The sequence below is a fragment of the Cnephaeus nilssonii genome (genome assembly GCF_951640355.1).
Source record: "Cnephaeus nilssonii genome assembly, chromosome: 3".
In the NCBI taxonomy this organism is placed as follows: Eukaryota; Metazoa; Chordata; class Mammalia; order Chiroptera; family Vespertilionidae; genus Cnephaeus; species Cnephaeus nilssonii.
This window is the reverse complement of record NC_137074.1, coordinates 72965697-72982301: the sequence shown is the minus strand read 5'-3', so window position 1 is coordinate 72982301 and position 16605 is coordinate 72965697. Positions and strand designations below refer to the sequence as shown.

General features: G+C 42.3%; 1 protein-coding gene across 4 annotated transcripts in view; it reads left to right on the top strand.

The window, feature by feature from the left end:
- Positions 1-618: 618 nt before the first annotated feature.
- Positions 619-16605, top strand: part of ALCAM (activated leukocyte cell adhesion molecule) — a 206986-nt gene continuing 190999 nt past the window's right edge. For all 4 annotated transcript variants that reach the window (XM_079767372.1, XM_079767370.1, XM_079767373.1 and 1 more), the window contains exon 1: positions 619-1235. In XM_079767372.1, coding sequence (XP_079623498.1) covers positions 1163-1235 — 73 coding nt within the window. In that variant the 5' untranslated portion in view covers positions 619-1162. The remainder of the gene's footprint in view (positions 1236-16605) is intronic.

Genomic DNA, 16605 nt, shown 5'->3' with positions numbered 1-16605 from the left:
TGCCCCGGGCAGACCCTAGCCTTTGGTTAACTCCCTAGAGGTAAGTTTCCACCATGCCGTCACCTCCAGCCCCTTCCTTCCTCCTTCGCTCCCGCCCTCGGACCCACAGCCTTAGCGTTTCCCACCCCCTCCGCCCGGCCCCGCGGCTCTCCACACTGGAGAAGCAGACTGCAACGCCACCGCCGAAAAGTCCCCGAGGAGTGAGTCAAGGCGACGCGAGTCCTGGGGACAGAAAAGGGCAATGTGGTCTTCTGAACCGCGACCAGGCTGGCTGAGCGGCGAGCACCGAGAGGCTTTATCACGAGGGTAACGCTACCGGGAAGCGGCCGCGTCGGGGCCCACCCGGAGCGCGTCTGCGTCCGCTCCCGATTGGCCGGGCGGGCACCGGGGGCGGGTCCGGGGGGAACCCCGCCCACTCGCGCGCCCGCCGCTCGGGCGCAGTGTCGGAGCTGGGCTGAGTCTTCGCCTCGGTCCTGCAGCGCCTCTAGGCTGCGGATCGGCGCTGCAACCACCTGCTCCGTGCAGCGTCCCGGGCAGGCGGGAGGGGAGGGGAGGGGAGGGGAGGGCGGGGGGAGCAGAGGCGGAGGGAGGAGGAGACCGGCAGCTTACCCACGCCTCCCAGTCCTCCACTCAGAGCAGCCCCGAGTGCTGCCGCCGCCGCTGCTATCCCTGCTGCTGCTATTGCTGCCCCAACTGCTGCCACCTGAGGAGACCGCCGGGACCCGCTGCCCCCTGTTGCCATCCCCGGCTGTTTTCTTCCTGGCACCGGCCTTTTGCGCACACTTGCCACTATCATCAGCATTATTATTCCAAGAAAAGGGAAAATAACAGACCGGGCAAAAAGAACCACGTACACCTTCCCGAATTGCTCAAGTGTCTCCCGAGAAGAGAGGGTCGCCGTCCCGGGAGAAGCAGCCCAGGGGGCCCAGGGCGAGTGCTGAAAGGAGGGAGGAGGAGTTGGCCACTGCGTGGTGGAAAGTTAACGTGCAGCGCAGACCCGAAGGCGCAGCGCCCACAGCCCGGGGGGCGGTGTGTCTGGAAGAAGCGGCGGCCCCCGGCGTCCCGACCGGCGAGTGCGCGGGCAGCGCGGGGTAGGGAACGACGCCCCCTCCTGCTCCTGCGGCGCGGACTCCGTCGGTGGCTCCCGAGGAGGAGGAGGAATATGGCATCGAAGGCGGCCCCCTCCTGCCGTCTGGTCTTCTGCCTCCTGATCTCCGCTGCTGTCCTCAGGCCAGGTGAGCAGAGGCCTCGAGTAGCCCCCAGGCCGACGTGGGCCGGGGGGGGGGGGGGGGGGCGGGCAGTTTCCTTAGGTTCCCCCGCCCCGGCCTTGCCCCGCGGGGCAGGGCGCCCAGGTGCGTCCGGGAGGTAAACGGACAGCGGAGCGGGCGCGGGGCTGGCCCTGGGTTCAGGCACCTGTGCCACGGTTTGGGCTCGGCCGGTTGGCTTAAGTTTGCGCAGCCCCTGGGGCACCGGGTAAATCTCCAGGAACTTTGGGTGCGGCCGGGGTCGGGGCTCCGGGGACCGGCGAGCTGCATTCGCCTGGCTCGGCCCCCCCGCTTCCCCCAGTGGCTCCCGCCTGGGCGGCGAGCTCTTGCCCACTGACAATCCGGCCCCTGGGTCTCAGAGTCCACGTCACTTCGCTCCAGGCAGTTTTCCTTTCGCTTAGCCCTCGGAGGCAATAACTGCCCCCACTTTTTTTTTTTTTTCGTGATAAATCCCCTGGTAACTTCCCCGCGGTACCAGTCGAAGAGGCGATGGGAGAGGTGGAAGAGAAGGGGGGCTTGAATAAGCTCCCTTCAAGTCCTCCTAAAGCTCACAGCGCCCTTCGGACGCCCCCTCCCGCGTGGTCGGGGTGGGTAGTGAGTTTAGGAATGACGGCAGGCAAAGAACCCAGCCAGGTTTGTGAATTTTCCAGGACTTGTGATTCAACCTCAGATCTCAGTTCTGTTCTGAGCCTCAGAAAAAAAAAAGAAAAAAAAAAAGGCAAAACCCCCCAAAACTAAAATATCTCGACGGGAATCCCTTTTCTCGCTCTAGGGCCGTCCCCTGGCTCTGTATGCCGAGACCATTGGGCTGCTGACAGGAGTTGGTCCCTCACAGCGCACTTGACAGAGCAGCAGGTTTATTTCCTCGCTAGACTTCAGGATTTTTTAAGAATTTTTTTTTTTCACCCATATGAAGTTTAGGTCGCTAGCCCTTTATAGACAGTTGCAAGCACAACTCTTACTTCCTGTTACTTCAGGTTCTGTTTATTTCTTTCTTACTTTAGTGTTTTTCAAATTAAAACTCACTGCCTTTTTGCATCTTTAATTTGTGCACATCCCTTCAGTAGTTGGCAAGGTGGGGCCAAAGAGGAGGTTTGAAAGCCTCTGGGTCTCTCCCAGGAAAAGGGGGGGGGGTTGGTGGAGAGATTAGGGGGGCTAGAATCTGAGGATGCTAAGTGCTGGTGACCTGCAGCTGTGTGTGTTTGTGGTTGGCAGTGGTGCGGGGGAGGGGGGCCCTCGCGATCTCTTTCTCAAAGTTCCATTTCTGGGTGAGGGAATGAGCTCACCTGCTGTTCTGAGGTTGGAGAACGAGGCGTGTGTGAACAGTCTCCGGGTGTGGAGCGGGGACTGTGAAACGCGAGTTCAGTCTGTTTTAAAGCAGGTGGGGGGTGGGCAGGAACCCCGGGGGAGCGGGAGGAGAGACCCCCCCCTGAGGTTTGGCACAGTGTGGATTTTTTTCTCTTTTTCCTGATCCCAGTGTTGCTGTGAGAAGGAAGGGTGCTCAATCTGGAGCCAAGAGGAGGGAGAAGGGAGGATGAGGGTGCTGTAGTTCGTAAAATGCAAAGAAAATCACGCCCACAGTTGGATTTCAGTGTAACCCTTTCGCCACTTTGAGAGTGTCATCTCACCTACAGCCCCACCCCGGGGACACACCCACACGCCCCGTTTCCTTTCCCTGCAGTCGCCCTGGTATTCCTTTCCAGCGGGGTCAGCTCGCGGGACAGGTTTTTCCGCACATTTAACTGCTAAAAGGGGAGCGGTTCCTCTTTCAGACCCCCTTCGTGGCGATTCCTGTGGCGCGCCGGCTCGCGTTTTGTCTCCGCACCCATTTCTTCTCGTTTTCCGCGAGCGTCAGGCGGGGTTCCCCCAGGGGTCAGAGCCTCAGCCCCTCAAATCAGCAGTTTCCTTGAATTTAGCCGGCTGGCATATGCGCGAAACTCTCGGTCCGTGTGTTTTAACAGAAAGGACTATGGCACTCAAAGCGCCTGGTCCGGACTGGAGAGCGAGTCCTGGATTGCCAGTGCGCCTGCTTCCAGCCCTGCGCGGCGCCCAGCCTGGTGGGGATGGATGCCCGCCTTGTCCCCGGGGCCAAGTGACTTCCCCGCTGGCCGCCCTTCATTTCCGCAGCAGTTCGAATGGGTGGGTCCAGATCCAGAGGACACACCTTCTAGTTCATGAACCTGCTCCTGCATACCAGTCATAGATATATTTTAGGCATGGCATGGTACCAGTTTTGAAGGGAAGGGAAAAGTATATATGAACCACGAAAACTGAAAAGCGGAATTATAAAGGCAATGAAGTATGTGTACATCGTCTGAGGGAGCAAGGAATCTCATTATTCTTATCGAAAGAGCGTCAGCCTGTGGTGACATTTTGTATTGCTTTTAAAAAGGCTTTCCTTGATTATTTACAACAAGGAGGTGGGGCCCTGCAGTTAACTGTTTCTTCACTTGGCTCATCTGTGCGCCCTCCTCTTCGGATTTTTTTTCTTAACTGCTCACTGATATGAGGTTAATTCAAAGACATACACATCCTTAAAGTGTCCCCCCCCACACACACACTTTTTTTTTTTTGTCTTAGCGGTATATTATGTTCAGAAAGTATCAGTTTATCTCAGGAAGGCCTAGGGAAAAGCATCAACTGAAATCAAATGTCCTTTCATAATGTGAGACTATTAAATTTATGAATTTTAAAACTGAAAACTGCTTAGTATCCAGTAAATGTTGTTTTTTTCTTTGGTGATTTATTTAATCCCATAACATTACAATTTAATAGGGTATTATTTTCAGTAACTGCTTTTCTAGGTTTGGCTCAGGACCTATCTTCAGGCACATTGAGAAGTCATTTCACCTTTTTGGGCTTCAGCTTTCTCATGTGTAAGTAGAAGGGTGAGCTAAGGACCTACTCTCTCAGATACCCTCAGCGCAAAACTGTTTCTGATCACCTAAGGTAAAAGGCCTATCAGGACAAGGTGCAGTCTTTTCTTGTCCTTTTCTAATTCTTTCAGACAGGCTGGATGCACATAATTCATAGAAGTTTTATTACTAGAAAATGTCAATGTACCTCAATTGCTAATTTTCCATCTATTTCCTATCTTTTAAAACTCATTTTACTATCTTGTGCTTACTCCTCCAGGCTAGAATAGGGCTATTAAAAAAAAAAAAGTGTCATGGAGAGGAATTAGTCTCCAACTCTCTTGGGTTAAGAGAACCAGGAGAATGTTTTTAGATCTTAAAAATACCTATAAGTGTAACCCATCCCTCCTGAAAGCCTGCCTCTACTTAAACTTCATATATAGCTCCGAGGACAAGATAAAAGTGATAGTTGATGCTATCTATATTCATGTAACAAAGCCTTACATGAACACCTGTCAAGTGCTCCTAAACAAAGAAGTTGATTTGCACCATGGTCAGGAGTGCAATAGAGAGGACACAGAAAATACTAATGCTTTCCTCATGTTTTCAATTTTATACAAATCCAAAAGATTTTATGACTAATGTAACAAAAGTTGTATTCCAAACATTTTTTGACTTTTTAGAAAATTCAAACTATCAAAACTGCTTTTTAAAATAGAAATTTGGAAGAGAATGCTTGTCTACTGTTGACTTATTAAAAAAAAAACTCAACAATACTTTAACAATGCAAATGTTACCAGAAAATTCTGTCTATACTATATGTGTTCAGTTTTTAGCTATGCCATATACAAATGATGTGACCTTGGGAAAGTTATTTTCCTGCTTCTTTTTATATCCAATCTGTAAAATTTTCTCCTTACGTAATGCATGATTCTGATTAGTAATTCCCTTGTTCAGCATTTGAACTTTTCAAACAAAATGTGCTATATTAAGACTTTCATTATATTCTTACTAGAATGACACTTTTTATTTCACTTAATTATCACTTCACCACTTTATTAAAAGCAGGCAAAATATTTCTTTTCTTTTATTCCCCAAGTTTTCATGCCACTAAACATAGGCCTTTGTAAAACTGAGCACTACAGTATCAGCATTACTTGGTGTAAGATGGCAGCATTTTGTCATATAGTATTTTTAATGCTCTACAATCACCTTGGTCTTATATTCTCAAACACATACCTCTTATTGCTCTGGCCATTTATTTTGTGTAAAACATTAAAGATTTCTAGCTCTCTGAAGCCATTAACTCAAGTAGACATATGCAATATAGATCTCAAATATGTAATAGAGCAACGTGGATGCAGCTATGATAAAAGAGTATCTCCGTGCCTCTGTGAATGCATATAAACTTAAATTTAACTCTTCTCAAAGTGCTATTTATTCTTTATTGTTAGGTTTTCACAAAGGACCATTTCATTCTTTAAAATTTTAAATTAAATTTGTTGGGGTGACATTGGTTAATAAAATTATATAGGTTTCAGGTGTACAATTCTATAACATATTATCAGTACACTGCATTGTGTTTACCACCAAAGTCAAATATCCTTTTGTCACCTCATATATGACCCCTTCATTTCATTTTTTATACATTAATATATGTGACATATTAAGAAATGAGCTAACTCACTGGTATACTAAAGAAAGTTTTCTTTGAAGTAGTGGTTGATGAAGTAATATTTATTTGACTATTACTTTTGGATATCAGTTTTTCTTTTAATAAGAAATGAAAAAGACCAGAAAAATGCCCATTTATATTTCTCATTATTTTTTATTTGGTCAGAATTGTTTCTTCCCTGTGGAGATCAAAGTCAAGACTATAATAGATTCTCCATATCTAAGAAGAGGATTATAGGCTATATGATAAGTTTAAATCATACAGTTATTATAAGTATTCCTATAGTGTACAAAGTATTGTATTTGGAAATACTGATATTTTCATCCAGCTAATTTCTCCACTTAAATAACAAAATGTATGTTCTCTCCCTTTCACCTTATTATTAAGTGGAATACCATACATATTTCAGCTAAGACTAGTTTCAAATGTGCTGTGATAGTAATTGTTTCATGGTAACCTATTATCATAAACCATTATTGCAGTGTATGTTCCAAGAATGAAATTAGCGTTTAGTGCTTCTTCTCTTATTTATCAAGTCAGTTATCAATTGTCCATTACATTTAAGAGGAACTCAATGTTGTGCATAATCCAAAACAATTTCTAATCAAAAGATAACTTAATTTGACTTTGAAGTTCAGGTACTTCAATGAACATGCCTATGTGTGATTTTCTAAGAATTCATAGTATTACAGCATAATGCAACTAAACTGTGGGAGAATGGATTAGAAATTAGATAGCTGTCTAGTTTCTCTGCCTTGATTCCCCCTTTTTCCTTTTCCTACAGCTTTCTCTTTATCACTCAGTGAACCATACAGCCTGGTATATCTAATGCAGTCTTGGTTTATGCCTGATGTCCTGATTCAGTTATTAACTGTACCCTATTTTACTCTCAGAAGTGCAGTTTGGATGACAAATTATATGGTTAACATGATTATTAATGACTTTCCTGTTTATATGTCTGTCGTAGAGTACTTAACTATAAGATGTGCATTCTTCATCCTGACCTTTGCATGTTTTTAACCTTTTTTTAAATTAAAATATCAGCTACAGTGAACTAACAATAGGAATTATATGTCCCTTTAATATCAAGTATAAGAGAGAGACAAGGATATAGCTTGGAACTCCAGAATATTGAGGTGGATGTGGAACATTAAGGATCTCATGGTTTGGAATGGAAACCGAATTCACCTGCGATGCCAAGAGAATAATGGTGATTGAAATTCACCTGGGAGCTATACTTAGTTATGGAGTATCTAGGAAGGGCTTTTGCAGTGAGATCCTGAAATCCTTTCTCAGCCAATTGCACAATTCTCGTTCTGTTCTTCTGTAAGATTTCTCAGCAGCTTATTATAAATTTGGATTAAAAGAACTACAGGGATGTCTATAAAATTAAAGGAAGTCCTACATCTGTCTGTCCATGTAAGCTACAATTGTATCAGTTAGAAATGATGCCCTGATTTGGGGGTTCTAAACAGTTGGTGCCAAGACTGACTCTTCCTAATTAGGCACCCATGTGCTATTTGGTTCAGTTATCTCTGAGTGTCTCAGTCACTCAGAAAACCCAAACAATGGGTGGAGATAAGGAATGGTGAGTGGGTGTTATCTAAGCACACAAGCTAAAGAAAGGATGCCATAGTATTGTCCTAGTTAATAGGGAAGAAAAATGGAGAAGGTATTGTCCTTTGTGGCTAAAACTCGTGTCAGTATATTCCCAAGGATTTTCCCTGATAGTTGGGAGGTTTCTGGGTTTGGAATTTACCTAGCTTCAAATCAAGCAAAAAACATAAAAAGAGGTCTCACTACTATTATTAAGTTCTTGAACCATAGTGTATCAGTTAAATATGTGACATAATAAAGCGCTGTAAAACATAGTGGTTTAAATCAGCAAACATTCTATGTAGTACATTATTGTGAAGGTTGGCAATTTAGTCTGGGCAGTTGGGTGATTTTCTGATTTTACCCTGATGTCTTCATTCTACTAGTCTGCTGTGGTTCAGCCTAGGAAGCTTTACTTCTGGGAGTTGGCTGGTTGTTGTTCAGGGAAAATTGATTCTTCTTCATGGTCTTTTATTTTCTAACTAGTGGCCCGGTACACGGATTCCTGCACATTGAAAGGAAATTAATTAGAGAAAGATTCATGTGGTAATTATGTTACTGCAAAAATTACATGTCAAAATAGTATATATAATATAGTATAACATTAAAATACAAAATATTTTAAATCGCTATTCGCTCTTTATAATAGAAGTTTCAGAGATGAAAGAAAATTAGTAAAATGTATATGAAAAAATATATAAATATATATAAATATATAAAAATATATAAATTGATTAATAAATAAACAATAACAACATGATATAAAAACAACAAAGACGTGATATAAAAATAACAAAAACATGATATAAAACAACATTGATAAAAACAATGATAAATTGATTAATAAACAACAACAACAAAGACATGATATAAAAACAACAAAAACATGGACGATGCTTTCTTTCAGCTTCAGAGGTACGTTGTGCCAATATTTGTCTTCAGATACATTCTGGAGTCATGTGCGTCTGGTGCCAGTGAGAACTTTATATGTATCGTGCATGCGTGAGTCGACATTTATTTTTAAATTGCCAGTGTGTGTCATATGAGATGGTCTGTCACTTAGTCTTTTATATATCTACTAGAGGCCCAGTGCACGAAATTAGTGCACGGGGGTCCTTCAGCCCAACCTGCACTCTCTACAATCCAGGAGCTCTCAGCAGATGTCCTACTGATGGCTTAGGCCCACTCCCCATGGTTCTCTGCTCTCTGCGGGGCCTGGAGGTTTCCCTGCAGCCATGGAGATGAAGCCCCCATGCCCTGCTCTCTGCTCTCTGCCAGCCTCCCCATGTGCCATGTGAAGGAAGCCCCAATGCCCTGCAGTGTGCTCTGTCTGCCAGGCCTGGGGGCTTCCCAGACACGGACACACTAAGGAAGCCCCCATGCCCTGTTGTCCTGGCTCTGTCTGTGGGGCCTGGGGGTATTCCCGCCACCACCTTGCTAAGGAAGCCCCCAAGCCCTGCTGTCTGGGCTCTGTCTGCCATGTCTGGGGACTTCCCCGCCACTGCCATGCTAAGGAAGCCCCCAAGCCCTGCTGTCCGAGCTCTGTCTGCTGGGCCTGGGGCTTCCCCAGCCATCACCATGCGAATGAAGCCTCCAAGCCCTGCTGTCTGAGCTCTGTCAGCTGGGCCTGGGGGTGCTTCCTTCGCCGCAGCGCTAAGGAAGCTCCCGAACCCTGATGTCTGGGCTCTGTTTGCCAGGCCTGGGGCTTCCCTGCTGCTACCGCGCTAAGAAAGCCCCCAAGCCCTGCTGTCTGGGCTCTGCCTGCTGGGCCTGGGGGTGCTCCCATCGCTGCAGCACTAAGGAAGCTCCCAAACCCTACTGTCTGGGCTCTGTCTGCCGGGCCTGGGGCTTCCCCAGCCATCACCCTGTGAACGAAGCCTCCAAGCCCTGCTGTCGGGGCTCTGTCTGCAGTGTCTGGGGGCGGATCATGCCTCGCTGCTTGGTCCCCCGCAACCCCGGCGGGGCTGACAGACCCAGACGCTGCAGCAGCAGTGGAGCCGGGAGGCAGATCCAGCCTCGCTGCTCCTATGGACAGGCCGGACACTCCAGCAGCAGGGCTAAGGGGACTGGGCACCGCCATCTTGTGGCTATGGGGGCTGCCATTTTTGTTGTGGAGTGATGGTTAATTTGCATATTACTCTATTATTAGATAGGACTAGAGGCCCGGTGCACGAAATTTGTGCACTGGGGTGGGGGGTGGGGTCTCTCAGCCTGGCTTGCACCCTCTCGCAGTCCAGGAGTCCGGGGGGAGTGGGCCTAAGCTGGCAGTTGGACATCCGTCTCGCAGTCCGGGACCCCTTGCTCCTTATCACCCGCCTGCTTGCTGCTCCTTATTGCTCAGCTCGCTGCTCCTTAGCGCTGCCACGAAGGTAGGAGGGGCTCCCGCCACCATCACTGTGCTTGCCAGCCATGAGCCCAGCTTCTGGCTGAGCAGCGCTCTCCCTATGGGAGCGCATGACCACCAGGGGGCAGCTACTGCACTGAGCGTCTGCCCCCTGGTGGTCAGTGCACATCATAGCGACCGGCCATTCTGGTTGTTCTGCCATAACTGTCACTTAGGCTTTTATTATATATATATGGAGAGAGAGAGAGAGAGAGAGAGAGAGAGAGAGAGAGATGCTTCCCTAGGCTTATTTTTCTTGGAAGCCACATTCTGTTGGTGAAGACAAGTCCCAAACTCAGCTCAAGTTCAAGGGTGGGGAAATCATACCCACCTATTGGAAGGAGCAAGGATGGGGAAATCATATCCACTTATTGAAGGGAAGGAGCTAAAAATACTTTTCAAAAGGTGTGGATAAAGACTAAGAGAGAGAGAGAGAGTTAGGGCCATTTTTGGAACCAATCTACCTCTCACAACAATAATGGGGGATGTGGCAGCAGCAAAGACCCTTACTGCTGATCCTTAGCCCCATATTCATCCTTGGGCAAGAAATAGGACAGATTATAGAGGCTAAAGCAATGTCCAATAAGATCACTGTTTCCTACCTCGCAAACTTTATCTTCCCCTGGAATCAGATTATGGAAACTTCAATGTGTGTGTGAGTGTGTATGTGTGTGTGTGTGTGTGTGTGTGTGTGTGTGTGTGTGTGTGTGTGAAAGAGAAAGAGAGAGAGAGAGAGAGAGAGAGAGAGAGAGAGAGAGAGAGAGGAGATTCTTAAGGGTTAAAGGTATATAATATTGCAATATGCAATTCATGGTCAGAAGCCAAAATGTGATAGAAGAGGGGTTGTTGGAAAAATGAGAAGGTGCCTTACACATTCATCTTGTTCAGTTTCAGTCTAGCCCCCCTTCCAATCTCTTCTCCCCTTTGCCATCAAATTGATATGATATCATATGAGTAGAATCTTGTAACTAATATGCTTAAAGTACTTCAAAGAGTCCCTGCTAGAGTAAGGATAAAACGCAAACTTCCTATCATAGCATTTAAGGTCCTTCTTCTATTTTTTAACACACTCTTTCTTGAAATTCCATGCTCCAGCCCTACTTCTAAGTGAACCATAGCCTTGTTGTTCCTCGGTTGTTATTCATGTCACTGACTTATTCTAGAACTCCCTCCTTCACACAATCCGCTATCACCCTTCCTTTATCTGAAAAAATAACTAGCATTCCCATCTTTCAGAACACAATTTTTATGCCACCTCCTCCAGAAACTCCCCTTAGCTCCCTAAACTGTCTGTCCTCTGTAGTTCCAGAGCTAATTTCATTTATTGTCTATTACCTATTTATCTTGTCATTCTCTCTAAGAGGATTTTTGTGTTCCTGGAGGCAAGAGCTCTTTTCTTAATCTTTTTTTTCTACTCATTGTCTATATAGTATGTCCCAAGTACATATATGATGATTAAATAAATGCATTAGTTAAAATTAGAAGTGTTGGTTATTAATGAAGCCTATTTAAAGCTGCAACATTTATTCACATGTGACTAAGAAATATGTAGATTGAGACAATCTCTCAATTTCTTTTAGAACTTTAATTAGAGGATGATTAACCTCTTGAATTATGGTTCTTAAAATAAACAAAAACAATAAAGTATTTGACATAGTCTGCTCAAGCTGTGCAATGCAGTGGAAGAAGAAATGGAATAAAGTCAGTCTACTTTTCCTCCAGGTGCCAATCCTAGTTCATATAAAATAAAAACTTGAATAATTGTGTCTCCAGAGCTTCCATAGACATTAAACATTAAGTGTAAGGTTTTCTAGAGACATATAAAATTTATTTAAATTAGTTTATTTTTAAAACTGTAAGTTTTGCCCTGACTGGTTTGGCTCAGTGGATAGAGCTTTGGCCTGTGGACTGAAGGGTCCCAGGTTCGATTCCGGTCAAGGGCATGTACCTTGGTTGCGGGCACATCCCCAGTGGGGGGTGTGCAGGAGGCAGCTGATCGATGTTTCTCTCTCATCGATGTTTCTAACTCTCTATTCCTCTCCCTTCCTCTCTGTAAAAAATCAATAAAATATATATTTTTAAAAAACTGTATGTTTTTATAGGATAAAGGAACACATTGTAAATAGGCAGTAAATTGTTGATAGTCTTTTATTTATCCTGTTTTTAATTCTTAGATTAAACCTGTGGATAAGGGCTTTTTCTAAATATGGCAAAAAAAATAGTGTAGAAAATATTTCTTGAACAAGTTAATCAATCATGCAGGCAATATTAATATATTTGTGACACAGAAAATACATTTGTATTGTAGGTCGTGCCTTGAAAGCTGTTAACAATAAAATTTAGAGATAATATGGAGAAAATCTGGTGTGATGTTTGAAAATGTATTTTCTATCAGAGCATTTTAAAGTTTCAGACACAAACCTGAGAAAAACTTATGAGAAAAATGAGATGATTTTATTTTTACTAAAAAGTAAACCTTAGCCCGGCTGACAAGCTCAGTGGTTGAGCATGGACCTGTGAACCAGGAGGTCATGGTTCCATTCCAGGTCCGGCCACATGCTGGGATTGCAGGCTCGATCCCCAATGGGGGGCGTGCAGGAGGCAGCCAATCAATGATTCTCTCTCATCATTGATGTTTGTATCTCTCCCTCCCTCCTCCCTTCTTCTCTGAAATCAATAAAATATATATATAAAAGTAAACTTTATACTTTTAAAGGTAACATATCATTTTAAGAAACAGGCCAGTACTGATAAACAAAAAACAGTACAGAAATGGATTTATCATAGCATCTTATTTTTTGATGGTATTTGATAGGTGGTTTAAGTCTTTTGGCTGTCCTTTTTTTTGTTTTTGTTTTTTTTAAGGTTCAGCAGTGTAATTTTTAAAAATATTATTGGGGTGACATTGGTCAACAGGATCACATAGGGCTCTTCTCTGGGCAAAATAGTCTTAATTCTTAAAACTTTTTTATTTTAACTCTTGATTATATTTCTTTATTTTGGATCCTTCCCAGTTATTCTGAATTTTAACTTCTATATCATGGTTTTATTCTGTTATTTTCCATAGACTACCTTGTTAGTAAATTTTTACTATGATCTGCTACTCAAGTTGTCTCCTGAATTCCTGCAGAGAAATTCTAGTATTTTTCTAATATTTTATAAAAATACTTGTTCAGATGAACCAATATAAGTCTAACATGTTGTCACTGTTAGCTCCCACTTATTGAATACCTGCTGTGTTCCATGCACAGTAGCACTTTGCAAAATAATGGCCAATATACTTTTATAACCAATTTTAAGTTTAAAAATTGTACATTTTTATTTTTTGAATTATAAAATCTACTCTCACTTTTAGTCTTTTAAATATAGAACTTTGAATGCACTATAGCATATGGATCAAAAGTAATCAGGGCAAAGATATCAAATAAAGTCAAGTAAGTGGGATTTCCTCATTCTTTTAATTTTACTGTATAAAACTGGTTGGACCCTATCAATGATCTGTCTACATCTGTTTGGAATCAAGTACACAATGATTCATGCATGAAACCTCTGAATAGAATTATTCAAGGCCAGCAGAAACTTCATATTCGTTCCTAGTTACAGGTTCCCTCTCTTGGTTTATTAACAAATAGAACCCAATTAAATCCCATTCTCATTGGCTAGCAGCATTGTTCCTTATGCTTATATTTTATAAGACTTTTCCCCACATCCTACCTTCCTATCCCTTTTTCTCCAGGGCATCTGCCTCTAAATATTAAACTGCACTTACTAACAGCCTAGATTTGGTTTGTCATTTTATTAAAATAAATATATGAATTTAGTTGTGTTCTTCATGATTTGTGGATTTTTTTCTTAAAAAATAAAATTACATTGGAAATGTACGTTATACCTTTCCTATCAAGTTAAGCACATTTTTGAGAAGTATGCCTATTTGGACACAAAGCCCCAATTCAGCAACTGCCAAATAATGAGTATTATAATATTCATTTTTTGAGCACAGTCTCCAGTGTTTGGAATGCCGTCCTTCTGAACTTAATCCTTTAATGGGAAAACAAACATCAAAAGTAGTATGAGCAAATTACCCAATATACATGACTTTTTTCAATAGTTTCAATCTCAGTCTGGTTAATAGCAGATGAAGTATTGATATTTCAATTTGACAACTTTTAAATTTTGTCTTCTCTTTTTCCCCAGGTCATTTTCTAATTATAAATTTAGAGATTTCTCCATAAGAGAAATAGTTAGGATAACTGTGGAATAATTAAATTTTCCACAGCAGTATGTAATAGTCAAAAGGCTGAGGTTCTAAATCAGTATTTTATAGGAAGGGCAGGCGGAAATAAAAATTTAAAAAAATAAAAGCAATCCTACCTACCTACAAAAAAAAAACAAGAAACCACAGAACAAAGCCCAGGAACACTTTAAACATAAGATCATATTTTACTTTACTCTTTTGTTGGTTATTTACTTTGCCTTCTGGGAGTATTACACAATCTATTAGCTTTTTCTCTTTAGATGTTTGCAGGATACGGAATGTACCACTAACTTTTAAAAAAATAACATTGATTCTCACAATAGAACCAGTGTGTACTTGTTAACCACATAATTGCATTGTTAAATATAGTTGCTTCACAAATTATAAAATAAAATGACAAAGCAGTTAAGAAAACAGGCCCCATGCAAACAGTCCATACACCCCACTAACTTTATTATTTAGTGATTAAACAGAAAGCATTTAATAGTGTGTGTTGGTTTATCATTGTTGAGTCAGTAACAGTAATCAGGATCATTGTGGAGTTAATAACAGTGACCAGGAACTTTCCTACTCAGTGAGGTATGACTGCCAGTGATCAATGTCAGAGTGATATAGACGACAAGAGAGGGAAGATACGCCCTATGTTTCAGTTCCACCTTTGTCAGCAACTGAGGGATTTTGGTTTAGTCACTTCATGTTTCTGTTCTGTTTTTTTGCTTGTTCAATGATGATATTAGGCTAGTGAGCTTCCATGTGATTATGAGTATTACGTGATTTTATTCCATTGCCAAATAAAAATGACCTTTACATTGTCTCTTTTTTGGATTATTTGTTCTTTTTTATTTTGTTGATTAATTCTCACCCAAAGATATTTTTCCATTGATTTTTAGAGAGAGCGGGAGGGGGAGAAAAAGAGGGAGAGAAACATCAATGTGTCAATTGTGTCAATTGGTTGCATTAAGGCTGGGGATCTTTACTGAGCTTGCAACAAAGGTATGTGCCCTTGACCAGAATCCAACCTGGGACCCTTCAGTCCATAGGCTGAGGCTCTATGCACTGAGTCAAACGGGCTAGGGCTATTTGTTTTTCTTTTGTCCTCATCAGTATGCTAGATTTAGAGATAGCCATGTAACATTTTGCAGATTGAGATTCCCACTCACTTAGACCATAAATGAAATAATTGAGCCATAGAAATAAAAAAAAAACACACACACAACAGAATAGAGGCAAGCATTAACACTTCTCCCCTATTCAACACAGAACAAACTTAATGAGAGTACAGAATTACATTTCATTTTAGTCTTCATATTCTAAATAAAGATGTAGAGAAATTTAATTTGGTTCAGAGATTAAACCTTATAGAATACAGGTCCTGTGAGGAGGGGTTAAGGTCTACAGAAGGAAGGGGTAAAGGGTGAATTAATAGCTGTGATAAGAACACTCATCCAAGAGTTCCTGTCATCATAGAAAGTTAGCCCACAATGGTAATAACAAAACAGGATTGAACTGCTGAAAGAAAAAGCTAGTTCCTTGATTTTGATTTGCTACTTTTGGGGAAGACTCAGAGACCACTGTTTCTGATAATACAATACATTATAGCCACTTGTCTGTCTAGGATGCTTTACATGTATTCCCTACTCCAGGCAGAGAAATTCTCATGTCGCTTTCACCATGGAGATCATTATGAAAGAATAATAAATTGATAATTTTCTTACCTATAAAATGATAGGCTTCATTTTTTATCTGCCCAATTTTTTCAGTACCATTTAATGAATAGATTATCTTTACCAGATTGTATGTTTTTGCCTCCTTTGTCAAATATCAATTGACCATAGAGGCATGGGTATATGGGCTCTCTATTCTGTTCCATTGATCTATATAGCTGTTGTTTTTATGCTAGTACCATGCTGTTTTGATTACTATGGCCTTGTTGTATAGTTTAATATCACATAGTGTGATTCCTCCAACCTTGTTTTTTCCCCTCAAGATTACTGTGGTTATTCATGTCTTGTGGTTCCATACAAATTTTTGGAATATTTGTTGTAGTTCTGTAAAATATGTCATTGGTATCTGGAGAGGAATTACATTGAGTTTATAGATTGCTTTTAGTAGTATGGACATCTAATGATGCTAATTCTTCCTATCCATGAACATGGTGTATGCTTTCTCTTATTTGTGTCTTCTTCAATTTTCTCTCTCTAAAACCAATAAACATATCCTTGGATGAGGATTTAAAAACAATGGCCTAAGGACATAAATAGACACTTTTACAAAGAGGACAAACAAATGGCCAAAATATATTTGAAAATATTCTCAACACACTAATCATCAGAAAAATGCAAATTAAAACAACAATGAGATATCACCTCACACCTGTCAAAATGACTGTCATCAATAAATCAACAAACAACAAGTGTTGGTGAGAAAGTGGAGAAAACGGAACCCTCATGTACTGTTGGTAGGAATGCAGATTGGTGCAGCTGTTGTGGAAAGCAGTATGGAGTTACTTCAAAAAACTAAAATTGGAACTGCCTTATGTCCCAGCAATTCTACTTCTGGGAATCCGAAGAAACCTG